The sequence below is a fragment of the Podarcis bocagei genome (assembly GCF_964188305.1).
Source record: "Podarcis bocagei genome assembly, chromosome: 10".
In the NCBI taxonomy this organism is placed as follows: Eukaryota; Metazoa; Chordata; class Lepidosauria; order Squamata; family Lacertidae; genus Podarcis; species Podarcis bocagei.
Genome location: NC_138135.1, coordinates 35,539,967 through 35,566,879, shown reverse-complemented (window position 1 = coordinate 35,566,879; position 26,913 = coordinate 35,539,967). Strand labels below are relative to the sequence as shown.

General features: G+C 41.2%; 1 protein-coding gene across 3 annotated transcripts; it reads right to left on the bottom strand.

The window, feature by feature from the left end:
- Window positions 1-2,799: 2,799 nt before the first annotated feature.
- PLBD1 (phospholipase B domain containing 1) lies at window positions 2,800-26,731 on the bottom strand. 3 transcript variants are annotated; one of them, XM_081209539.1, is made up of 11 exons: window positions 26,399-26,731; window positions 18,166-18,385; window positions 16,527-16,610; window positions 15,822-15,960; window positions 11,726-11,881; window positions 10,855-10,999; window positions 6,800-7,000; window positions 6,565-6,705; window positions 5,876-6,061; window positions 3,941-4,047; window positions 2,800-3,075 (listed from the first exon to the last, which is right to left on the bottom strand). In XM_081209539.1, exons 1-11 carry the CDS (start codon window positions 26,520-26,522, stop codon window positions 2,908-2,910), a joined length of 1,671 nt encoding a protein of 556 aa, XP_081065665.1. In that variant the 5' UTR covers window positions 26,523-26,731; the 3' UTR covers window positions 2,800-2,907. The 3 variants fall into 3 exon arrangements, with proteins under 3 accessions (XP_081065665.1, XP_081065667.1, XP_081065666.1); XM_081209541.1 differs by lacking the exon at window positions 26,399-26,731 and adding an exon at window positions 25,915-26,070; XM_081209540.1 differs by lacking the exon at window positions 26,399-26,731 and adding an exon at window positions 20,006-20,084.
- Between the last annotated feature and the right edge of the window lie 182 nt (window positions 26,732-26,913).

Below are 26,913 nucleotides of genomic sequence, written 5' to 3'. Positions count from 1 at the left end.
CCTCTTTTATAAGGGAAAAACAAAGACCCTACATAGACCATACTTGAAGAGGTGTAGGAGAGGAAGAAGCAAAGTGAGACAAATAGAAAGGAAAGGGGGATGCCAGGCAGACGGACAAGACAGGCTGTGTTAAATGCAGCTGTGATGTCTGGAAGAGCAGCCATCACTGCAACAGCAGTTCCTCCCATGGGGGCAGTGTCTGGGTGGAGTTCAAGCCCTCCTGGCCTGAATGTATGCCTAGAGACGCCATAGATGACTTAAAGAAGATGGGCCTAATGTGCAAAATAAATCTCTTGGCAATAAGAAGTTCTGAAAGCAATACTTTCCTCATTCTCTGTGAACCTTAGTTAGCCAAAAACACATTTTTCCTCCATGCAAGAGGCTGGGGGCAGGGGGGAAATCCCAATGTTTGCAGAAACACAAAAAACCAAAACCCAAATGGCGGAGGATCCCAAAACAGACCAATAGGAGTTGAGTATGATCGGTTGCTAGCTGGTGGTTGAAGCAGTGGGGGACAGGAAAGGAGGGCAGGGGAGAGAAAATGCTTAAGGCAGTTCTATTCGAAATATAGTTGGAAGCTGCAATTTAATATTGTGCAAGATTGCAGTATATATCAACAACAGATATATGTTCCACTTCTAGGGTATGTATTTTACCTAATATTGAAGTCTCATTACATCTGTGATAATGTCCAGAAGGGTAGCTGGGTTAGTCTGTTGTACCATCACTGTAGAAAGTAACAAGTTAATTAAGGCACAATAATAAATTTATATCTATCTACCGTATTTTTCGCCCCATAGGACGCACCGGCCCATAGGACGCACCTAGTTTTGGGGGGAGGAAATAAAGGGGAAAAAATTTATTTCCCCCCCAGGTGCGCTGCACTAAGCCCAAAGCTTGGGGCGTGCTGAGCTCAGCGCGCCCCAAGCTTCTGGGTGCCGGCAAGCTCTCCGCTAGCCGTGGGAGAGCTGGGTCTCCCACGGCTAGCAGATAGCTTCCTGAAGCCTGGAGAGTGACCCCCCTCACTTTCCAGGCTTCAGCAAAAGCCTGCATTCTCCCCATAGGACGCACACACATTTCCCCTTCATTTTTGGAGGGAGGAAAGTGCGTCTTATACGGCGAAAAATACAGTAATAAAAAGTCCAGACCCGTTTTAAGGAATAAAGAGACTTTGTTTTTCCATCTGAATAGAGGAAAAATATTCAAATTTACTGAATTAAAACTAATTTATTAGTTTATATATCACGGGAGGACTAAAGGTCTTGAGATTTGTGTTAGGACTGCCATAAATTTGCTTGGATATCTTCAGACTGTAGCACACATGAGATTCTGCTGCCACCTAGTGGCTTCTATAGAGAATGCAAGAGCCAATCAAAGCAGAGCATGAAAACTCTGCTGTCCTACCTGGTGCTTGCTGGTCTTTTTGTTCAGGTTCCAACCTGCAGGGGATTTTGAAGACCTGGAACTTCACTGGAAGGAAGGACTGTTTGAATGTTTCAAATGTTTGAAATTTGTGTGAAGATATTCTCTCCTTTGGCTTAGTTGAAATAAAATCGTTCCGCAAGAGCCGCAGGTGCTCAGTCACAACGCGTCTGTGCAATTTACGCTGCCAAATGTCAAAAAGATAATTCCTGTTCTGTGTTGAGGAGTGATCACTATAGTCAAGAACACAAAGCGAAATCAGAGAGGCGAGAGGCAGGTACATCCAGCTGTGTACCCAAAGGAGTCTTCTAATTACACCAGAAACCATATTTTACCGCTTCTCCGTAAGTATTGTTCTGGCATGGAACCAAGTGTAGCTTTTCAGAGATGCTATACAAAGCCAGGAGCCCAGCACAGCTGAAAGTACATAACTGTGTAGAAAACATAGGGTAGATTCAAGCAACCTCCCTGTGCCTATCAGACGCTTGCTTTCAGAGCAACTGTGTAGCGAGCTCCTTTTTCAAGCTAGGTTGCGTAAAGGGGTGAAATTGGCTGGGAAGCTTTGTGATTGTCATGCTCTGGACAAGTTGCCAAAATCCAGCGTCCTGAAAGCTGACCTGTGGGTGGTATTCCTCTCCTCGCACAGCTGTCTCTGTATTAGGGGTGTGGAGAAGCAAATAGGTCCAGTGTGTTCCGTGTATGCCCAATGTTTTCTCGACAGCTGCAACATAACTTTTCTTGCTTGTTGCATGACTATGTTGAAGATACAGAAAACAGGCTTGATTTATATTCCACTGAAAGAGAAGGAGCATTATTCTTGCAGCCATTTCCTTGGTCAGTAGCTTTAAATGCCCCAAAACACTCATACAAAGTTCTGCATTAAGAAAAGCTGAAATTTGCAACTTGGATTAAATTAAGGTTTTGTAAACAGAGCCTTATTAGTTTGGGCACGTGGCAAGACAACAATATTCTCCTATACGTCACTGCTGCTCTCCTGCTCCCCAGCATCTGCTGCTTGAGGTGGCAACCTCATTCTGCCTAACAGCAGGGCAACTCCTGAATCTTTCATCTGGGTCCTACAGTAATCAGGCATGTAAAACCTATTCTGGGAACCAGATCAGGCCAGTCTAATCTGAACTTGAACCTGTTATGTGTAATATCAAGAACTGAAAGCCTTTCCCGCAAGATAGCAACTATCTTCCCTACTGTAGAGATAAGTAAACAGCTGCAAATGCAGCGAAGTTACTTGATTTGGAGTAGTCTGCATCCCATTTTCTGCTGCACTTTCATTTTGTTGCAGGCAGGTGATGTCATTGCACGACATCCTTGGCCTACATCCATCTCACTAAATGCTAGTTTGGAAACCATGAGGCAGAATCCCAGGTGGGCACAGGCCGGTTTATTTGGTATGGCAGTAAAAGCGTAAATTATTTTTTAAAAAACTTATTTCCCCCTCCCTAGATGTTAAAGCTTCTGATGCTTATTTCACAGCACTGGCTTCATAATGACAAAATCAAAGTTATATGAATCTGGCAAGCCCTGGTGCTTTGTTTTGTTGAAACGCGTCCAGCTGAACACAGGCAGGTCCTCTTCCACAGTTGGTCCACTAATGGCATAGGCTGCAAAGTTCGTAGCCATAGAGAGGTCTGATACCTGTGAAGGATCATAGGAGAATACTTCATTGTAAAAGGAAAGGGGGCAGTATCATCACACACCCCAAAAGTCACAGAGCTACTCTCTCTCACACACACACAACACCAGCACACTGATGGTCCAAAACTTATCTAACCTCTTTCCTTCTCCATTTTGCTCAGCTTCCATTGCACTCAATTTATTTGTCTCCTTTCCAAAGTCTCAAGGCGGCTTACAATGAAAAGAAGGGCAAATCTTATTTTTTAATATACCGGTAACTATTTTGTGCATGAAGAGTTCTGCACAAAAAGAGCAGTTTTTAAAATACCGTGAATGTGCCTTCCGCAAGAAAGGGCAGGCTGCATTCTTACCCAGGGCCGGATTAAAGCAACTCCAGCCCTGGGCTAGGAGACCTTGGGAGACCAAAACTTAATAGAATCTGATCATGAGAAACAAAACCTCATTTTCTTCTTTCTCTACTACTCAGTGAAAGTAGAGCACTACTTATTTATCATATAACTCTATGAGAAGCTTTAAAGCCTCCACAAACTTTACTAAACAGTAAATATGCACTTGTGTAACTGTTACAGAGTCATAGACTCATATGTCACAGGTTGAATGTTACCAAGCAACTGAGCCAAGGTATCTGTTTTCTAACTTTTTTTGGCAAGAGGTTGAGGCGCTCCTACATTATGAGGCCCTGGCCTGCAGCCGCCCAGCCCACGTATAAATCTGTCACTGTCCTTACCTTTGGGCTGCATATAATGACATAACAGAGGAGGAAGTGTGTGTATGTGTGTGAGAGAGAATGAATGAATGGATGAATGAATGAATCCACCCTCCCCACAAGCATCTAGAACAGGCCAGTTCTTCTGGGAGTCTTTACCTTGGAGTCATAGCAGCCAGCTGGCATTGGAGACTCAGGGTTCAGGTCTCCTCTGCAGCAAATGGTATTACAGGGATTGTGCCTTGTATAGGGATCTTTTGTGTAGTCTAGAAAACAAAGGAACCAGAGAATGAGGATTTAAGTAAGTGTTCATAGCCATGAGGACCCACCTCATTTCTCTGTACAGTGGTACCTTGGGTTAAGAACTTAATTCATTCTGGAGGTCCATTCTTAACCTGAAACTGTTCTTAACCTGAGGTACCACTTTAGATAATGGGGCCTCCCCCTGCCCCCGCTGCGCAATTTCTGTTCTCATCCTGAAGCAAAGTTCTTAACCCGATGTACTATTTCTGGGTTAGTGGAGTCTGTAACCTGAAGCGTCTGTAACATGGAGCTTCTGTAACCCGAGGTACCACTGTATTTGTTAATTTACATTCGCATCCTCCTACCTGGCCTGACCTCAAAGAGTTTAGGCCCTCTCCGGCTTTTATTCTCACAGCACTTCTATAAGGTAGGTGAGAAAGAGAAAGAGAAGAGAGAGAGAGGGAGAGAGGCTCAAGATCACTCTGTGAGGTTCATGGCCAAGCCTGGGCTGATCACAGGGCTAAAGGGAGAGCAAAGGCAATGGTGACTCATACCCTTGCATTGAAAACAAATGCTTCAGCCATTCTGTGCTAGATGTCAAATGCCTCAGGGGTTACAGTGCAGAATGCAAATGGCCGACTGCTCACAGAGTTAGGTATTTACAGACAGGATTTTAACCGCAGTTCAACTTGAGTCTCATTCACACTGGGAGGTATTTTGACAACACTGGGGGGACTGCCAGACTTGGCATCAGTTTGGAGGGGATCCAAAATTTCGGGGTCACACGTTAATGAAGCTCTCCAGACTCAGTATTTTGTGGGAATGTGATTTGATTGCATACCAAAACTTCCAGTCTGCACATTTAAAGTGGACGAAAAGCACTTTATCACCCTAGCAAAAAATCTGCTTAAAAACAACAACACCACAGGCTTTTTAAAGTTTTGGAAAGTGACATAGAAATGCTTTGAAAACTGTGGAATGAAAAAGTGTTTAATGAGAAGACATGTAAACACCCTCAAACAAATCAGACTCAATAGGTCTCAATAGCAGAGGCTTGACAACCATATGTCAGGAGTGCTCTGATGGTGTTTCCTGCTTGGCAGGGGGTTGGACTCGATGGCCCTTGTGGTCTATTCCAACTCTATGATTCTATGATTCTATTCTATGATTCTAGGTATAATCTAACCTCTGCATTAACTTTCTGCAAGCAAATCACGATGGATGCTGAATAAACAGAAATGTAAGGGACTAAACCCAAAGATCTGAAAAGTTCTTTTTTTTTAGGGGGAGGACTAATATGTTGTTAGATTTGGGCTCCCACCTCAAAATCTCAATGGGTTTTGAAAACTGTGTCCAGGTAGTTAAAGTTCAACAACTTTCTTTCCTTGTCCCAGTTCGGTTCAGAAACCAAAACAGCAAGGGAAAACTCTTATGATTTCTTCTGAGTTGCCTGAAAAGGCTAGCAAGCACACAGATGATGGCAGTGCTAATTCCTTGCAATGAGCCTTTTCATGTTGTGGAGATGGGAGGGGAAATGTCTGTAAAATAGGGGTGGACAACCTGTGCCATCAGCCTAGATTGAGAAGCCCTCTGCAAGTGATCATATCACACCTCTGACAAGAGTGATCCCTCCCTGGATGGCAAGGAAGAGGAAAGAAATGGGTGGCAAGGATAGACAGCAAGTATGGCAGAAAGAGAGATAAAAATTTGGGATGGCCCCATCCATCATCAGCTTCTGCCCTGCCCTGCTGCTGGCATTTGGACCTCAATAATTACACCAGAGGAAATGTCATCCTAGGCAGAAAAAAGGTTCCCTGGCCATATGTTAAAGGATAATTAAAAATGTCATACTGTTGTATCTCATTATGTGTTTCATGGTCTCCATGTCAGTCACTTTTCCTTGGTCCCGTCGGAAGATTTTTGCTCTGGGAGCCATCTCATAAGAGAAGTCTAGGCCGTATTTTTCAACATACTCTGTATATCCGCTCAGATTGTAGATATTTTCATGAAAAGGGACGTTGTAAGAAGGCCAGTATCCTGTAAAAGCAGACACGAAAGGGTAAGGAGCATTGGAGAAGAGGTTTTGGACACTGCTTGAAAGTTCCCAAAGTTTTGAATTTGAAAGCTGAACTGCAAGAAAAACAACCCTCTTTCTAGAGCTTGCTATCACTCACAAGGAAATAAATGAGTGGGACAGAACTTGCATTGGAAGGAATGTAACAGTTGTAAAAGCAAATTTCACTTGGAGAGGCTGACATACCAAAGAATCTCAGCATTTACCCAAAAACAGTGGAAGTCTTTTGAGCATCTATTATCATTTACGCTGCTGCGTGCTAGAGTCACTTGCAAACATTACATTACTACACACACACCCCTTTTTGCACAAATACAAATCTGGAATTACTGGTGTGTTACAAATTTCTCCTAGACTATTTTCTAATTCACCCTAGTTAAGCAAAAGTGATAACTTTCAGCAGAGACTTTTTTTTAAAAAAAACAAACCCAAACCCAAACTCCAGAACTCCTTTTGAAGCTTTTACCTTTACGGAGAATACTTGTCTGATCAGAATATTCCACAAGTTTAGGGATCTGTTCAACGACATAAAGGGTTCCTTCACCAAGACTCTCTTGCAGTTTGACCCTGTTTGTATTCAGTATCATGTACTGGTTGTTATAAGTACCTAAAGTCAGTGAGGAGACAGTTAAACTTTTAACTTTGGGGACAAGAGGATTGAGAGAATTGTACACAAAGAGATTCACTTCAAATATACCAACCAGAATTTTCCCTTTCGAAGGCTTGTGCCCAGGACTTTCCGCAATGGGCCATCATGTTAGCAATGCGGACTCTCTGCCATGCAAAGAGACTCTCAGGTACCACTTGCTTGAGAAGAGAATGGTTGTATACGCTGTTTGTTGTCTGCAACATGATCAAGCCATTGCCAAGTATGTAAAAGTCATCTAGGGATACCAAAAAACCTGAATACGAAATAAAGGGAGATGGTTTGTTATTCATAAATGAATGCTTCACAATGTTTATTCTGAGGCTTCTCCAACAAATTTCGCTGGGCTCCTGGATTGTCTCTGACTGCTGCAAGGCCAGGGGACAAGCAGTCCTCACCCCAACCTTGCTAGGAAAGGACACCCTTATAAACAATTTTAAATGGGGAACTGCCACCTATACAGTCAGACATTCCTGACTTCATGGAATATTTGGCAATAATGGACTATGGTCAAATACTAGGCAGTCAGTTTACAATATCTTCTTGTCAATCAATGGACATAATAACACACTGTTATGAGGCTTAGCAAAGCAGTCCGCTGACTGGGATGATTTTTGTAAATTTAATTTATAAGCCACCTTTCTTGAGCGCAGTCCACAGATGTATAACAGGGGAGGGGAGGTGTCAGTTCTGCAGGATCTATTTCATATTTTAGTGGAACTCCAAGATCCGCCATCTGGAGCTAAGAATGAAAGCAACCAATGCCTCTGAACAGCTGAACACAGGGATTAAGAGAGCTCACAGACCTTCCACACAAAAATCCATCCCTGGCTTGCCCACCTGTCTTCATTTCTGCAGTCTAATTTAGTCATTTTGTTGCTCCTATTTTTAAGTGATTAGGAGCCCAGAAATCCTCCTAAATTATGACCAATCAATTAAGGCCCCATCACCTTGAGACTCTGACCTTCCCACAGCTACACAGGGCCTTTGAAGAACTAAGATTCCAACAGATGCCCTCAACATATTTAGAAAATAATTCCCCATATGGATTGAAATGTATATATGGATGCAATCAGGTAGAGGACATCACACACTATCTTCTGATTTGCCCCCTGTACACAATGCCCAGAGGAAACTATACTGCCAATTCTTAATTAGCTTCCAGGTCGATCCACACAGGAAGTGACAGTTGAATTCCTAGCAGATAAACATCTATATATTTACACACCAGGGAGCCAAATTTGCACTGGCAGCCAAGAAGCTCCGTTCCAGCTATGTGAATGCATTCCAATTTAAAATTTTAATGTAGTCAATTTCTTTTTTATGTTGTAAACTCCTACAGGCTACATTGTATGATTTTAGAAGAAAGTTTTCCTTTTATTCTCTGCTGTCCATTGTAAAGGCCTTTGGCTATATAAAATAAAATTGACCAGACTGACTTACACCATAACCACCCAGCCATTTACCAGAGAATCCCCTGACATTGGATGAAACCTCTGTAGTCCATGGAGGACCGAATAATATTTTATAAAATACAGTATTAAAGAAAGATGAAATAAATGTTTTGTTTAAGTTAAATGAACAACATCAAAGTCACAATTCAGTTCCATTATGAGCTTCACAATGGGCTGCTTATGTGACATGAGCTTATAACTCTCTTACAGAGACATCTAAAAACTACAGATGGCCAAACAGCTGACATGACAATTTCCTAGGTGTTCACATTCACTGGTTCCACATAGGTTTCTAAAAGGTATCACACAGAGACATGTACACAGCCCTTAGAACTAATTTTGTAGGTTGTGATTCTGTAACAGGTATGTGCCCTGGAAAATAGCAGGGGGAAATCAGCATCCCCAAGGAAAAGTACTTGAAAATGAAAACTACAAGCACCGGCGGCTCTCTGAAGTTCTGCCTAGTCAGCATTGTGTTTCTCTATTTGCATGGGCTTATGAGAATTTGATGTAATTGAAATTGCCTCTTGACACGGTTTATCTACTTCATCTGTAAGCCAGTCTCCCTATCGCTCACTCTCAAGGATCCTTGAATGAGCCCCATAATTCTATCAATGCAAACAAAAGTGTTTCTGATTGCATCTTCTGGATCCAAGCCATGTAGCTACTCAGCAAACCTTGTAGAGAACACTGGGGCCCTGCAGCCTCATTCACCACAGCCTTATTAATGAGAGGTGATGTTAGTGTTTCAAGGAGTCCCCCCAAAGGGCGAGACATAATCAGAAACAGGAGTGACTGTGCTGAAAATGGTACAAGCATGAAATATAATAAATAAAATACACTCCCTATTGCGATAAAAAATAAAATAAAAGCATGCTCCATTGTGGGATGTTGCACAGGTAGAAAGGCAGCAGCATGTGGGAAGGCTACAGCATGACCACTACAAGCACTGCACAAAGTATTTCCAGGCAAGTTGTTTTAAATTTTGTGCATATAAATGTATACCGCAGCATTCATCCATTCTCACCACAGCAAGGGAACAGAAATCTTCTACAAGTGCCAAGTGTTGTGTAATGGTTAAGAGTGTCAGACCTGGGAAACCAGGATTAGAACTCCCACTCAGCCACGAAACTCACTGGACAACCTTGGGCTCATCATTGCCTCTCAGCCTAGCCTACCTCACAGGGCTGTTGTGCAGATTAATTGAGGAGGGAAGAACCATGTATGCCACCTCGAGCTCCTTGGAAGGGAAGGTGGGGTATAGATGCAATAAATAAATAAAATAATAAGACCAGTGGCACATTCACACAGGGATCCCATGCCACACACATGCCACCTCTCTGGACCTCTTCCTTTTCTTAACGTCTCTCTTCCTATACCCATGTTTCTTCTCTTGCACCCAATCATGCATGTACAATATTGCACTGTTGTTAAAAGCAGGCAGACTTAACAATCAAACCCTTATACTCAGCACATGCAAAATCTTGCACTCACAAAGTTTCTCCCTCACAAAGTTTGGAGAGGTGCTGTTTTGCCCCCGTCCCATGTGATTGCTAACCGAGCTGAGGAATTTTATACCAGCGGTTCCCCACGCTGTGCTCTGCAGGTTCCTAGCACACTGTTGCCCACACTTTTGAAAAGGCTTCCAACCACCCTTGGAGGCAGGAAAGGAAGTACTGACCTTTCAAGCTGCCTTCTGCTTGCACAAACATAGGATGCAAAGTATTTGTTTATTAATACTACCTTTTATACTGCCTTTCAACCATATTCCCAGGGTGGTTTATAAAAAGATTACAGTACAAATATATTTTAAAAACATAAACTAAAAACTACAAAATTATAAAAGCAGCATAAAGCAGTTGACAGGATTACAACTGCAGTTAAAAATTAAAAATAAATTATCTGCCAGGCACCAAAATGACAACAGCAGGTAAAAAAAGCCAGTTAAAAACATGCTGTTAAAAGTTTGGGGCATAGCTTTAAGAAGGAAAGTTATTCCATCTACCTTTTCCTACGCACACTAACTGGAATTAATTCAGGGCCAGCTAGAGGCATCTTGAAATATTTTGACTGAAGGATGCGGTGTTCTCAGTAGGTGCAACACTACAAAAACACTACTAGGCACTTGGGTGGTTTGTAATGGTTTGTGGTTGAAGCTTGTGTGGCAGACTTGAAAAGCAGGCTCGTGATATCCAGTATCACTGGGCTGGTGCCAAGATCACACACACAGGGATGTGAGTCTCCTTAGGGCAAACTCAATGGTACAGGTTCAGTGAGGGTGAGGGAGATTACGTCAGCTGGTGGTCATGCTATTAGTTTGTATTAATCAAATTTTGAATGGTCTTCCCATTTTTATTGTGCTGTTTTATGAGTGATGACCTTTGGCTAAGCAATAAAGTTTTGGATTTAGTCCACTGAAGAAGCACAACCTCCTTACTAGCCCAAATCCATATCCAATTTGTCTAACCATTCAGCAAATCTTGCTACGTATTAATCTGCAGGTTTATTTGGATAATAAAGTCTTTGTTGCCCTATCTGCCTTTGAATTCAAGTTCCTACAGGGCAGCAAACTATGAGATTCTACAGCATACAGGCAAGACTCCTGCATTCACACGTAACAAACTCACACAGAGTTCCATCCACACATCTAAGTTACCTGGGTAACTGCTGAATGAAGCACGGCCTGAGCTCGTTTGTGGATCATCAACTTTAAAGTCCCAATGCTTATAGATTCTCAAAGTAGCCGCATATGTGAACCAGCTAGAATGAGCAAATAATATATTTTCATATCCAGGGAGGACCTAGCCAAGAGAAGTAGTAGCCATGTTAGTCTCATGCAGTCAAAATGACAGAGTCTTGTGGCAGCTTAAAGACAGACTAATTTTATTTTTCTTCTTTTAAAAGGAAATCGCATCCATATCCCTGAATCGGATATTCCTTGTAACATTTTTGTTCAACATTTTCGATTGCCTGTCAAAACACTGTCAGTAGGGTGCATCTTAACCCTTCCATTTACTTATATTTGAATTCTTATGTTGCACATCTGCTTAGATTCCATATCAGAATACCTGTTGTATATTTCCAAGGTGTATATGAATAATTTATAAATCCAAAATTCTCTCTCCAATAATATATTTTAGTTTGGTATTTGCCATTTCTGTGAACATCAGTTTTAGTAAAATATGCATTTTATGCAAATATTGGTCTGATTGAGACAGGGAATTCTTAGGACTTGACTTTTCTTTCAAACTATTGCATATCCAATATCTTGATTACAGTTTTGACTGGGACACTTCTGAAACTTTCTCCCAGAATAAAGTGGGGCTATTTTAGAGAGAACAGACAACGACAATTAATTTTTTAAAAAAGTATTGTAAAACCAACAGTATGAGATTTAATTATCAATGCTATGTATGCATGAGGCTATGAAAAATGGGGTCCAAAGTATAAATTCCATTTTGGGGTGCAGTTGGTTACATCTTTTCTTTTAGGCCTAAACATAGAAACAGGAATGTTGTTGGTCTCACCTTAATCAGAGCAGAGCAATGGCCCATATCCCATAGGTACTGTGTAGAGTCTCCTGTCATTAAATTAGTCATTGCTGAACCTGAGAATAGGGCAGGAATGAGGTCAAGCAGATCTCCAACTGCATTCAGGAAATAGACTTGGAAGGGAGTGAGAGGCTGGAAGTAAAGAGAGATGAGATATTTGTAATTTTAGACTCAAGTTTCCCATGACAGTGGTACCCAACACAGTAATAGCTGTCTATGCCTGAATGACTTTTTTATCCAAGGAGGGAGTCTGAAGAACTAAGTCAAGTGACAAGTAATGAAATTTTAGTTCTAGTGCACAAATCAAAAATTAACAAATTACCAGGCCTGGATATAGTACAGGCCTGAAATTTCTTGAAGAGATCAGATGTGAAACTGCCGTTTTTCTGCAAACGGATATGCAACATCACCAATGTTGGCCACTTTATTCAAGAGCTGAAAAAAAGCCACTGCAATGCCAATTTTGAAAAGGGGTTCATTGAGGAACTCGATTAACAATATGGCTGCCATGTAGATGGTGAACACGGTTCTGGTTCCCTCAGAAGAGGTGGCTGTCCAATAATGGCGATTTTGTATCCCATTCTCTTTATACTGAGAATGTAGCTGAGGGGGTAGAACACATGCTTTACATGCAAGGAGTCCCAGATTTAATCCCTGGCATCTCCAAGTTGGGCCAAGAAGGACTCCTGCATAGCACCCCAGAAAGTCAAGTGTTGACAATACTAAGCTAGAAGAACCAATGATTTGACTTGCCACAAGGCAGTTTCCTTTGTTCCTATGCAGAAAGATGTGGTAGGACAAAACTTCCCTCTGCAGTTCTTCCTGTTACTAGGTAGGACTGGTGGAGGAGACAGAGGGAAGGTGGTTCTTCCCTCAAAAAATGCACAATTAGTGAATGACAGAGCCAGGGCAAGCCTCCCTCCTTCAGCATGGTTGATGGGCTGGGGATTAGGAGCTCAAGGAAACCATGTCAGCAGAGGAAACTGTAGCTGGTAGCTGTGAAAACAGCAGATTTCCTAGTACTGTGGAATAATACAAGCTGAGCATGTAATATTATGAAACAGCTAGAACAGAAGAGATTGTACAGCAAGTCAGTATGTTTCTTCTCAATATCATTTTTAGAATTAGTTTTGCCTTGAGAAACAGGAAATCCAAACTCTTTGCTAATAATTCTTCCAGAATTATCATGACATGGTAGAAGTTGGTTTCCTAATCAAAAGTACTGTGTAGCAATAAAGTTTTTCAAAAAAAATTATCCTCTCAGTATGCTTCTTCAGAATATAGCAGGGAATAAGATTGTTTTCCTAGCCTTCTTTAAGATTAAGAAGGGTAGAGAATTATGTGGAGTTTGAATATAAGAGTTTAGATGCAGCTAGTACCAAAATATACTATTTGCCAAGATATTTGCAAGAAGTGGTTTAGACAGCGACTTTAAACACTGAAATTATGAAATTAAGGAAAGCAACTGTATGTTATGTATACATAGTTCTCTAAATATATTCAATATTTAAACCCCTCATTTCTTTGGAAAATGTGACTATAAATAAATTCCTTCAGCAAAGAGTTATGCTTTGGTCCTAAGATCTAGACTAATGACAGAGCAAAGGATGCTTGACAGTGTATTGGAAAGGTGGTGCTCAAAGTTATGTGAGGTATTTAAACAGACAGAATAATAGAACTGTGAAGTAGGGTGGGACCCTGAGGAACATCTAGTCCAACCCCATGCAAGGCAGGAATATGCAGCTGTCCCATACGGGGATTGAATCTGCAACCTTGGCATTATCAGCACCTGCTCTAACCAACCAAGTTGCTTGACTAAGGAATGTTTTGCATGTCAGAAGTTAAAGAGTTATTGGATCTGGCAAGCATGGGATGCTGCAGTAACAACTGACCTAACAAAGAGACAGATGAAATAGACTTTTGTTTATATAGGCATATGGATCCTTGAAAAACAAATATAGGTGATTATTGCCCAGAGCTTATTTTGTAAGAAGGTAAAGAGAATGGATTCAAAAGCAGCTCATGGAATTCTGCCAGATGCTTCTAATGGAGCTCAGAACAGGTAGAAGACAGTTTATATACTACTTCTATCATAGCCATCCAGAATATGCAAAGACAGACCAGCTGTTGTAACAGATTTGATTTTATGCTCTCTTCCTGGGTCCCATTTTGCTCTGTGCTGTGTATAATTTAATCTTTTCAGATTGCTGTGCCTCAGATGCTGAAGAGGGAGAATGAATGACCCACTTTAAGAACTGTAGTGCTTTTAAGTACCATATTGACAAGTAAGGCACAGAAAAGACATGTACATCACTACTACTGACTCGATCAGTGCAACACAAACAAAAACTCTGGGGGGAAGGTTGTGCACAACAGCGTGTGGCTCTGGCCAAATATTGCTACAGCTGGTATCATATGAAAAACTGCTCCTAATTTTGGTACACACAGGGTTAAGTTAATTTTCTAAGTGACTAAATGAGGGAGAGAATGGGATGAATCCTGTGTATACATTATTGTATACTGTACTCTGGCTCCTGTGCACTCACAGTTTTTTAATCTGTACACATAATGTTATCCATGCTGCAGTTCTATCCTGTAGTTTCTTGTAAAATACTATGTTTGACATCAAAATTACCTTCATGCAAATTTTGTGAAACATGCACTTCATCTGATGTGACCAAAGTCAGAGAATGAGGACAAAAATCCTGCAGAGGTGAGATATGTTTTTCTTTTACTCTGATGGTGTCCCTACTTCATGCTAGAACTTTCAAAGGGAACACTTCTTTGCAAGATTGTTTGCATGTCTAATTAAAAGCCAACTGTTGCATTTCAGCAGGTTAAAGTTCTTTTGTTAAAGATCAGTGCGTTTTACAAAGTGAACCTATGCAGTCAGAATTAAGCACCACTGAGTTCAATGCAGCTTACTCCCAGGACATTATGCAAAGGGCGGTAGTCATGATAATTAATACATTTGGTATTACATGTGTGCACACGGAGACAGATAAACAATAATGGAGCAACGCTCCTAAGTTTTGAGAATATTTGAGGACTGTTCATTTCTGCACCACAGCCCTTATCCCCAAAATGAATCCTCCCTTATACACAGCTGCAATCTCACCATTTGTGAGAAATCATTTAGAACACTCACACCCGTTTAGGCACTCACACCCGTTCCATTTTACGGTATGTCTGTTTCAGCAGTGATATCGTAAAAGCCCATTTTCGTAAGCTCACAAATTTAAGCAGCACTTTAACTTTTCACAGTCAGAATTTGGGGGGGGGGGGAAGGCTTATATTCAGGCCAATGCGGTATGTGAAGGTTACAACATATTTGTGTTAACTTCTAGTATAATACACACATGTTCAAAATGTATTTTATCCAGAAGCAAGGTCAATGTATTTCAACTGTATTTTTACTTCCAAGGTGCTTAATAGGATCACAGATCTGGTTGTGAAACAATTCTCAACCTTTTTCATTTCTTCTTTGTTTCTGCAGCTTACTTTCAGAGAAAGCTGGAAGCAAAACCATCAGGGGATAAGTGCTATTTATTTTAAATGCTGCTGATCCTGCCTTCATAAACCCTGGGCTCCATGTTTCCTTGCAGTGCTTAGACAAAGACGGAAAGGTCAGTTAGTTATTCGTGTCTCTACTCTCCCAGTGTGAAATAAAATGGCTGAGCTTGGCAATAAAGGTGAAAGCTATTTGTCTCCAGTCAGTTCTCAACTTGCTAATTCTCAATGCTGCCGCCTCATTGATATCCCAGAGGGCTGCCGGCCTACACAACAATTATGGCTACAATGACAGCAGCTGCATGCAGTGTCACTTCCCATTCTGTGTGTGTGGTAGAGCATGTGCAGACAGACCTTCATCACCCCACCCAAGTTACCTAAAAGCCTAGAGTTGCAAACAAGAGTTTCTGGAATTAATATTGAACTCTGATACTGTGCACCTATTTGATAGCTGCGGTAAATATGATTCTTTGCTGTAAAGAAAGAAGAAAGCAGTAAAAACATCCTTTCAGTTTTTGTGTGTGGTGTAAACTCTCTTTCCCCTTCAAGTGATGAGCCTTACTGTTTTTTGCTGTCGCTTAGCCCACTCCACTGTTCCCATGTACAGCCCATCCAACTGGGCAATGATGTACCCGGCATGCCTCCAGAAGGGGTCATTCTTGTTTTTTTTAATTTGTTGTCTGGTCCACTTATCTTGTTTCCTGTAGAGAGGAAAATGTGACTTTAGAGTGTTTTTTCACAGGCCAGATAGCCTTAAGTCCAACTGGGATCCATTGGCACTTGCTCCTGAGTAAACATGCTTAGCTCAGATCACACTTTTATCAAGTAAACAAACATTGTAGCCTGCTGACAAAACTCAGGTTGTGTTAATAAATGTTATTTTGTTCAGAGATAACTAAATCAGGTCACCTTTCAACTTGTTTCACTTATAATTTTATATGGGAACAGTTTGTATATTATATACTCTCAGGGAAATTTACTTGCCCAAGAACCAGGGTGGTACAGGGCGTTCACTTGCATCTCTATAGACACCGTACACTGTCAACTCTTGCAACATCTCCCAGGATGCTTCTAGAGGACTGTCTTATTTCAAACAAAAATCCATTAATGTTGCGCAACCTTAAAGACTTAAGAAATTTATTGTGGCACAATATTTTCCTGAATCAACTTGTTCAGCAAAAACAAGAAAATATCACCAGGGTGACTGGAACTTCTAGGCAACTTTTGTTCCTATTTGTGAAAAGAGCATTTTATTTTTATAACATACCGCATAAAATCTTTAACTTTTCTCTCAATGAGGACATTCTTAATCAGCTGTGTATACAGGTTTGCAAGATGGTCACACATGTGTCTGGGGGGAAAAAAGAGGAGGGAAATGTTATAAATATAAATATCCACTGTCCATGACAATGGTCTTGGACCTCATGGCTCTGGCTACATTTGAACTTATTTTCATATAGACCTCAGTTTTGTGTGGATACCTATATGGACATTTGGAGAACTTATATTAACTGACATGTTTAACCCAAGAAGTATGTGCTGATGGTTACTGAATTCACATTGTGAAGTGATGGCTGTTAATTTTATTTTATTGCTTTTTTTAAAAAAAAGTTTTGTTAAATTTGCAAATAAAAGGTCTGGAACACTCCATGCCTCCTGACCTCTTGCTCAGCTAGTCCACGGTCCTTGCACCACACCTACCCACTTCTTGTAGCAAGCAGGACTTTAGCTTTGGCCAACAACTTCTAGAAGAAGAGATGGGCGAGCAAAGATATTGGCATAGTGAGGCAACTATAACCTCTCTCACTGGTTCATACTTCTGAAGAAACAAGCATAATATCTAGGTTGGCATGTTCTCCCCACCTCCCACACATCCAGTAGAGCATAATGACACACCACTCAGTATAGCGTTATAGCACACAACTGGAAGCGCTCCAGGAAGAGAAAAGTACCATTAGCCATGCAACACCCAGCTCGTTGGAACTTGTCCCAACCCGCTGATGAAACCCAGCAGGAGCTAGAACAGCCCAGCTCAAAAGGCATTCCTCATCCCTCAAATTATAGCTCAAACTATGAAAATGCATTAAAAAACAACAACAACAACAAAACAATAGACCATCTGCTTCTAGGCCAAATGTCCAGCATGTATCTCAAGTCATACGTCACACATTGTGATACATTCATAATGAATGCTGAGCATGATATGACAGTAAGGAATGTTGATATGAAGTCCCAAATTAGCTTTGGCAAGATGGGCCCAGAACACTAACCAAATATCCAGTTTATCCCAAGTTTTGAATAAGATACCACATTTCATCTAATAAGTTTGGATGCCTCTGAAGTCACACCATGTCAATACAGATCATTTCTGTCCCATCCATTCCACCCATTACTTTAAGGCCAAGTGAACATTAAGATGCTTTGTCCAGCCATGTTTAATAATACATATGATGCCATAAACCACATTCAGAAATAAATTGTGGATAATGTGTATTTTACTTATAGCTGATCACAGACAGATTTCAGGAACCTGAATGCTATTATAGAACAATGTAGCTCTCTCTCAATGAACAATTACATCCCCCATATACCTAGAATTCCCTTCCAGCTAATGTTAAGCAAGCATCTTCAATATTAAATTTTCCATATTGACTAAAACTTACTATTCGTGTTCCCTGATGTGTGACTCAGCTATTTATTATTTATTATATATTATTACAGATGATTCAAATGTATATTGCTTTACATGGTTTCATGTTTGTTCACTGAATACATGTTTTATGATTAAAAGGAATATAAATCTGTAACAATAAATATACAATGAGCTCAATTGGCTCTTCTCTTCTAACATGTATACTTGTAATGCCCCCACCAGATGACTCCATTTAGTTTTCAGAGGTACTTACGAAGCAGTGAGATAGCCCTCCAAGTAACCTGCAGCGTACATGAGGTCTTCATTGCTTATGGGCTGGTTACCATAGCCCGCTTTGATCTCAAGAACCCCCCATCCTGTAGACTGTACAGTGTCATTATAATAGCCATAAGCATCACCATTCTTATCCAATACATCCTTAACCTGGAAGGTCTTCTCAGTTTTCTGCCAATATACGGTGGCATAGTGAGTATCTGTAAATAATTCAAAGAGAAAATTGGAAAAATAGAATACCATACTGCAAATGGCAGTCCCGTAAAGTACTGGATAACTCATTTCAATAGGAAAATATAGATCCACGGGTGGTTCCTTTTTTAAAAAAAACAAAACATATTTTTATTAAAGATTTATTGGTTTACTAAAGTATGTGCAATGTCTCTTTTTTCAAGTTACATTTTCTACAGATCAGTTTCATTTGTTGAGACATTAGTGTTACTTTAGGAAGAAAAGCGGGAAAGAGGTGGAGTGAGTGGGGGTGGGGTCGGGTGGCAATGTTTCTGTTATTCCATGGGTGGTTTCTAAATTACACTCAGAGTAAGGTAAAGGTAAAGGACCCCTGACAGTTAAGTCCAGTCACAAACCTGCGGCACTCATCTCGCTTTACTGGCTGAGGGAGCCTACGTTTGTCCACAGACAGTTTTTCCGGGTCATGTGGCCAGAATGACTAAGCAGCTTCTGGCGAAACCAGAGAAGTGCACGGAAACACAGTTTACCTTCCCACCGGAGCAGTCCCTATTTATCTACTTGCAATTTGACGTGCTTTTGAACTGCCAGGTTGGCAGAAGCTGGGACCAAGCAACGGGAGCTCACCCCATCACAGGGATTCGAACCGCCGACCTTCCAATCAGCAAGCCCTACAGTCAGAGTAGAGCTACTTAAATAAATTAACTTCAATTACTCAAATCCATTTATTTCAATAGTCTGGGTATGATTTTGCTGTATATCACCCATGGGACTATTAGTAAATGTGAGTGGGAGAGATTTCCTTCCTAGTCAAATTAGTGCATTAAGAACCGTTGTGTGTCTGGTTGGGTACCTAAAACAGATTGTCAATAATAAAAACCCATATTATTATAAATGGTTCTTCTGACAGGCTTATGATAATTCCATTAGTTTATTAGAGCTAGAGAACAGATTTTTTTTTTTTTTTTACGTTTGTTGTAACATGGCCATTATTTTCCAGGTGCGGAATATATCAACATTAAGAATAATTAGCTCCCCTAAAAAAAACAAAACCCAAAAGGAACAGTAGCTTCAATCCTAAGAATTGCAAAGAGCTTTCCGATCACTAAATTGGACTTTCATACTTCCCACTTCCAACTGCACCCCCCCCCCCAACAAATGCTCTCCTTAGTCTCTGGCCTATTTGTAGCACAAAAATGTATAAAATGCATGATCTTTACAAAAACAAAACCACTTTAAAGGATGTTAAAGCTCAGATTTTGAAGTATTTCCACCAAAAGGCATCATCCATGGCTCAGCCTTGGAGACTTCAAAAGGAAATGAAAAAGATGTTTTTGTGCCAATCAGAGATAAACACTCACATAAAAATGTTGAACAATAAATGTTAAGACCAGAGGATGTATAGGCACCATGCACTTACTCTCTACACACAAATTCAGGTTTTGAATTATTCTCTTTGAACTATTTCTGGATGATTATGTAATTTTATGCTGCTTCAAGGTAGGCCTAATCTGTCACACTGATAGCTACAAGAAACCATTTTGCCTGAACACTTTGACATAGCAAATAAAAAGCTAGTTTCTTTTACCACTATGAAAATGTTCCTATCTGATTGAAATAAGGTAACTTACTTTCTCTGTTCTCAACATCTGCATTTTCCAATCTCCACAGTATTCTTGTACCTAATTTTCTCATTAGTATGCTCTTTGTTACAGCATTTCAGTTTCATACCTTCACACACCAGGAAGCACATTTTACGTGACAAAACCACTTGAGAGCTTTTATCTTAAACATTGTGAAATATGCTACTATTTAAAAACCCATACATAAACACACACAAACAAACAAACAACTATACTTGGAAATAAGTTCCATATGAGCCTTGCTTGTTCACGGACGCCCACAGAAGGCTTTGCTAACCTTCAACAGCTATTTCTAATAATGAATTGTAGTGTTAACCAGATCTGGCCCATTTAACTAGGAATATATCCAGACTTTAGCTGCTATGTTGCAGGATACAATCTGATGTAAACCAAAGTGATAAACTTATTTGAATTGATACCAGGGCTGGCCCAATACATTTTTGAACTTGAGGCGAACCCCAAAATGGCAGGGTCCCCCATGCCAGGGAAGTAGGGGTGAGTGAAGATCTAATTCAGTAACTAGTGGAGAATAAAGATTCATATCAGGAACTGCCCTGCATCAGAAGATTCCTGGGCAATTCACAACATAAAAATACAAAATACATGGTAATAGAAAAACAAACCAATAACCCCCTCACAACACATTTTAAAAGCCATAGAATGTCAGCCAGCCAAATGCCTGGTTGAAGAGAAACGCTTTTCCTTTTACATCTACCACAACAATGTCCCAGTCAAAGGCTTGTGTGTAAAACTCACACACACTCTCAGTCTGCTTATAATTGCTTGTAAGCATAACCTGATGTGTTCTTGCCTCCAGGCTATCACCAGGCAAGATTTGAGCAGTTATAAATGAAGGTGAGGAAAGAAAGAAAGAAGAAAACATGAAATGTTAAGATGACTGTGACAGCAAAGTCTTAGAGGAAAAGGAGGCAAGAAAATGAGGTAAACCAACACCTGCTTAACCACAAATACCATGGGGTGTTTTCTCATTGTTGTTGGCTTTTTACCGTACTGTATTACTAAAAAGCCTCTTAACCTTTGGAACTTAAAAAAAAAAACAACCCAACTGGCACAACAAACTAAGGCAATTAGATATGGGACGACTAATAAGGCCTCAGACACACAAAAACAAACACTCAGCTTTGACTTGAAAGTTTTTTTATGGTAACATGCATTTTTGAGAAGATCTTCTAAAAAAAACCCCACCTTTATTTTAAAAATAGATTGAAAAGTTATCAATAAGAGAAAAATGAAAATAACAGAAGAAAATGCATCCAGATAAAACTAGACTAGCCAATATAAATTCCCAACCCTCAGTTCTGCTTGTAGATGTAATGGTAATGAACTTATTGTTGTTATTACTAAATTCAGAGGGTCATTTTGTTGCCAGCTTTATAACTGCACCTCAAGGTTACCTGATGTTTCTGTCTGGCAAAGCTGAACCTTTACACAGTTTACATATGGCTGGTGTTTGTTGATTAACTTTTATAGTTACGGTACTTCAACTTAACTACAGTAAACTTTCTCAACATTTCCTGTGAAGGCAGAACTGTTTGGCTGAGCAATTCACGTTGCCTTCCATTTCAAAAATACATATGATGTTGCTTCTTTTGGGCAACCTAAGAACAGCAAGCATTCTCTTTTATTTTATTTTCTGATCCTCAAAACCAAAATTACTATGTGGGATAATAACTTATAATTTCTATCAGGTGTGAGAGGTCTATTTTCCAACCAAGTATTAATAATTAAAACATTTGCCATCTTGCTTCGCTGACACCACAGTGAATCGCTGGATAGGTTTAATGGTGGCAAAGCTATATTAACAGTCCATTTGTATTTTTTCATCTATTTTCTCTGGCACTTCTGTTTGCGAAGTGAATGCCTATTCACAGACAAGAGAGGGCCAGCTACAGAAGCCAGCTCAGGTTCAGCCTCTGAGGCAATTTTAACTGGCAGGGCAACATAATTTTAATCAACATGTGTTAATGAGTTTCTCTTAAGAAATATATTTTCAGGTTGGAAGGAAGGAAGGAATACCGGACTAAATTCAAGTTGCTGCCATGAACGGGTAGGACAGTGGGGAAGAGGAAGAAGATCCCAGCAAAGGGTGTAGCCAGGACTGGGATACGCCAGGGCAAGCTGGGGATGGGGAAGGAGAGTTTGGTGTAGGAAGCACTCACGGGGTGACAGAGGATGACAAGGGGATGGGAGTCAGTGCACAGGAACCAGAGCGTTAGGACGCATCAGAGATTCCTGTCTCCATAAATATGGCAGGCTCTGAGGCGTAGGGAACAGTAAGAGGAGTGCCACCAGGAGGCTGAGGCAGACAAGGGCCCACAGCCCAGCTCCCTACCTGGCCAGGTGGGGCTCACTAGTTCTGGGAAGAAGTACAGTGGTACCTTGGTTTAAGAACGGCTTAGTTTATGAACGAGTTGGATTAAGAACACTGCAAACCCGGAAGTAGGTGTTTTGGTTTGTGAACTTTGCCTTCGAAGCAGAACATGTTCCGCTACCTGTTGAGTGTGTTCCATTTGTAAACTGAGTCCCCCGCTGCTATGGGAAAGCACGCCTTGGTTTAAGAATAGACTTCCGGAACGGATTAAGTTCGTAAACCAAGGTACCACTGTATGTGATTCCTCAACTGGAGGAGGCTTGGAGCAGGTGAGGGTCACCTGCCTCGTCAAGCCCAGATGCTGCAATCAGCATGCAAAGTATAAAAGGGAGGCAGAGCTGAGGTGATTTGTCTGCTCAGCTGCCCATGTTGGGCAGACCTCAGCGTGGATGTGCCAGGATTTCTGAAGGACTGTGCTTCAGGGTAGGTTACAAAAATATCACAATTAAAAACAAATAACATTTACATTAAAAGCCTAAAATAAAACCACCAAACAACAGGCCACAGAACAGTGCACATCAATGCAGGCTTGTTTTTTTGTTTGTTTGTTTGTTAAGGTACACTGCTTTATAGATAGATCTGCTACATCTTTTTTTTAAAGCAGGGTTTCTGTGCTTTTAACACCTGCAGGCAGAAATCCAAATGGTACAGCTTTTCTTCCTATGAAGACATACTGATGGAGAAAGCTGCACTTTTTAGATTTTTAAAGGCATGGATCCCTGCCAGAGAAATAGCTGCATATCTAGACTTAGCATAAATTTAATGTGGTTCAATTTCTATCCTCCCTCTAGTTCTTCTTGCAAGGGCATGGACACTTTTTCTGGCAAGAATTGCACAGCTAAGCATATTCTACATGTATTTTCCACCCTCTAGATATTCATCTAGATGTGCAAAGTTATGCAAAGACACAAAGCGTACACAAAAATGGAAAAACAAGAAAAATTGCAAACATCACCCTTAGACTCAAAGGGAATGGACAACAAATGAGACCTAAGGAGATAACAACATGCATACCAGACAAGTCACAATGTTCCATTTGCAGGTTTTCCATCTATACATATGTTAAAGTGTGATAAACTAAAGAAAGAACTATGTTCAGGATGGTAGAACTACTTTGACACTTATTTTCAGCTTATTGTGGTAATCTTAACTCTATCCAGATAAATATACAAGTGCTTCAAATAAGCACTAACAAATGGGAAGGGGGAACTATTTATATTTATTTATTTTTTTAAAAAAACACCACCTTTTAAAATCTTCCTTTTTGGTCAGTTGTATTTTTTAAAATGTCAACTTTGATTTCAAAAACATGATCAGAAATCATTCTTCCCAAAATCTCTTTGCTTTTAAAACTTATGACAGCAAAGGAACTAAATGGTTTCTCTTCCCCTATCTCCTTTTAGAGGAAACCATTTCTGAATTGCTGAGTAGCCACAATTGCAGAACTTGATCAGAGTTACCCGTTTCACTTTCTGCCACAAAAACAACACCCTGAAGTTAAAGGACAAGCTTAACATTTGTCATCTTCAGAAATGCATAGTTCCTTTCTGTTATTATTACATTATTTGTACACATTAAACAAATTTTTTGTACCCTTTCGGAAATTGGATGTACAGGCAGAAATGACTGGTGGTGCCAAATCAGATATTTCACTGAGCATTTAAGTAGCTCAGCTAACTATCCATTTACCTACATTTGTACAACATTGAGTTTGCCAAGTTCTGGCTTCAAAGCATGCTGTAGCTTTATTTATATTGGCTCATCGGGGTTATGATTGCAATTAGATCCGCTAAAGAGGGGTAAAGGGACCCCTGACCTTTCGGTCCAGTCGCGGATGACTCTGGGGTTGCGGCGCTCATCTTGCTTTACTGGCCAAAGGAGACAGCAAACAGCTTCCAAGCCTATTTATCTACTTGCACTTTGACGTGCTTTCGAACTGCTAAGTTGGCAGGAGCAGGGACCGAGCAATGGGAGCTCACCCCCTCGCGGGCATTCAAACCACTGACCTTCTGATTGGCAAGCCCTAGGCTCTGTGGTTTAGCCTACAGCGCCACCTGCGTCCCTTAAAGAGGAGTAACTGGTGAACAAATGGAAAAAGGTTTCCTATCCTACTTGTGGGCTTCCCTGAAGCATCCAGTTGCTGAACTTTCCTTTTTCTGAGGTGCTGTGAAAGCTCAACTTTTTCAAGACTACTGTATGACTTCTTTGCCATGTTCTAGTCCCACTGCAGTAATGTACACCCTTCTAAGCACTTTTTCCCCCTCAAAGAATTCTGGGCACAGTAGTTTACCCCTCACGGAATTACAGCTCCCAGCAACCCTTAAACTGTAGCTCCAGAAATTATTTGAGGCAACTAATGTGCTTCAAATATGCTTTAAAGTTATAGTGTGTACATAGTCTATGTCTCTGCTGAAGCACTAGAATCAAAGAGTTGGAAGGGATCCCCAAAGGTCTGTTCTACTGTCAAACAGCTCTTACTGTCAGAAAGTTAAGAAAGCCAGGCTTTTTGAGTTGACATGCACCTGCGTCCAAAGGGTTAGCATGCCTTTCAAAGGAAATACAAAGTGAGACATAAGAATAATATGGCCAATGGAAATATGTTGATATGCCATAATATTGTATATTAGATTATTTTTTGAAGACAGCAGCTCTAAAGGTGTGCCCAAGTTGTTTGGGCAATGTTAAATAAAGATTTAAAACAACAGAGACAAGGGGGGGGGAATATGTTGAGGCAGAAATTGTGCAAGAGTTGCAGCAACTTGAATGTATAATCGAACTCACTATGCCAGCTTGCCCATTCACCCATAGAATTAATACACCAGCAGTACATATTATCTGCTGGTGTCCTGATTCTCCACAGATGGACCAATTTGCATGGTGGACCACAAGTGAGGTATATATGTGGCTGCTGTCACATCTATTTCAGCTCTCATTAAAGCTGAAGACTGTGCAACATCGTTAAATCATAGCTTCAACTGATTCATGCACAGTTTAATAATATATTCCAAGATTACAAGCACCATTGTTAATGCCATGTGATAGTTATGATGACGATGTGCTATAAAAATACTTTACATTAACACAGTACAGTATGCTAATATTGGATTCAGTGGCATTTCTTCTATTTTGCAAGGCTTCTTTTAAAAGTACAGGAAACACAACTTCATCTACAAGGCAATAGCTCCTACAACGCTAATATTTCCAAGCTTTGATGTGGACTCTTGAGGCTTTTTCATAATTCAGAAAACAGAGTGCCCTGATGGTGTCTCACATCCCTTAAGTGTTGTGTACAATTTGTTCTCCGACTAGCAGAACGAGCAGTTGAGGGATGGAAGACTTTATGCAAGCTATGCAGGCAGCTTTGCTTAACTGCAGCTTATGCCTGCATTTCTTTTTACTGTTGGATGCCACTTTTCGATCCATGTGGCCTGACAGCGGCTAAGGTACGAAGATTAAGTTACAACTACAAGGAAAAACGCCTTTTTGTAGTATAGAGTAAAATTACCATTGATGGTGGTGGTGGTTGGAGGAGATGTCTCATTTTGGGATTCATCAAATCACACACACAAAAACACACACATCCTCTTATGACAAGACATGGGGTCTTTCTTGAGGAACAAAACAGCTGCATGAGTTTGGAGACCCTGCAGCCCCACAGAGATGCCATGCACCCCCAACTCCTCCAGGAGAAGTCCCTTTGCTTTTGAAATGTTAGAACCTGGGCAGCCTCGACCTATCAGCGCTCGGCGCCGTTTTAGCTCCGAACGAGCGGCGTCTCCGTGAGCATTTTTTAAAAATGTTGCATCTCTTTCAGCAAGGGGCAGCGGGGGGTGAAAACAAGAGACAGCCTATTCCAGAAAGGTGTCCGGCTGCTCCTCCCTCCCTCCCTCCTCCCTTGGAACCGGGTTTCCCCTAAACGTATCCTAGTACCGAGCCTGAACAGGCTGTTCCCGGGGACTTTCCAGACACGCGTCTGTGGTCTTTCTCACCTGCTCGAGTTTCTGCCACGGCCCAGAGAAGGAAAACCCCCCAAGAGCAGGACCACCACCGGCTGGAGGAGGAGGAGGAGGAAGGGGGCGGGAAAGAGGCGCCGCCGCCGCCGAGCCGGGCCATGCCGAGTTGCGCCTGGTGTATGTGCGTGTGCGTGTTGTGTCTCAGACGGAGGCGGCCCCGCGACTTGGCTAACTTTGCCGTCCTCAGTCAGGGCATGGCCCGCCCTCTGCCAGCCCCGCCGCTGCCCCGGGGTAGCCACAACAGGCCCGCCCTAGCAGGCTTGGCGGGGTGGGATTAGAAAACCGGGAACGTCGCCATCCACCTCCTCTCCCGCCCCGGGCTTTTTCGCCTTTTTCATTTCTTTGTATATATTATTATTAGTTGTGCAGGGAGGCTGAAGGCCAGTCAGGCGCAGCTGGGAAGAAGGCGTTTCTCTGTGAATGAAACGCACGGTCTGTGGTTTCCCTAAAGTTACTGAACGCGAAGGGATTCGCCCCGCGTGCGCTTTCGC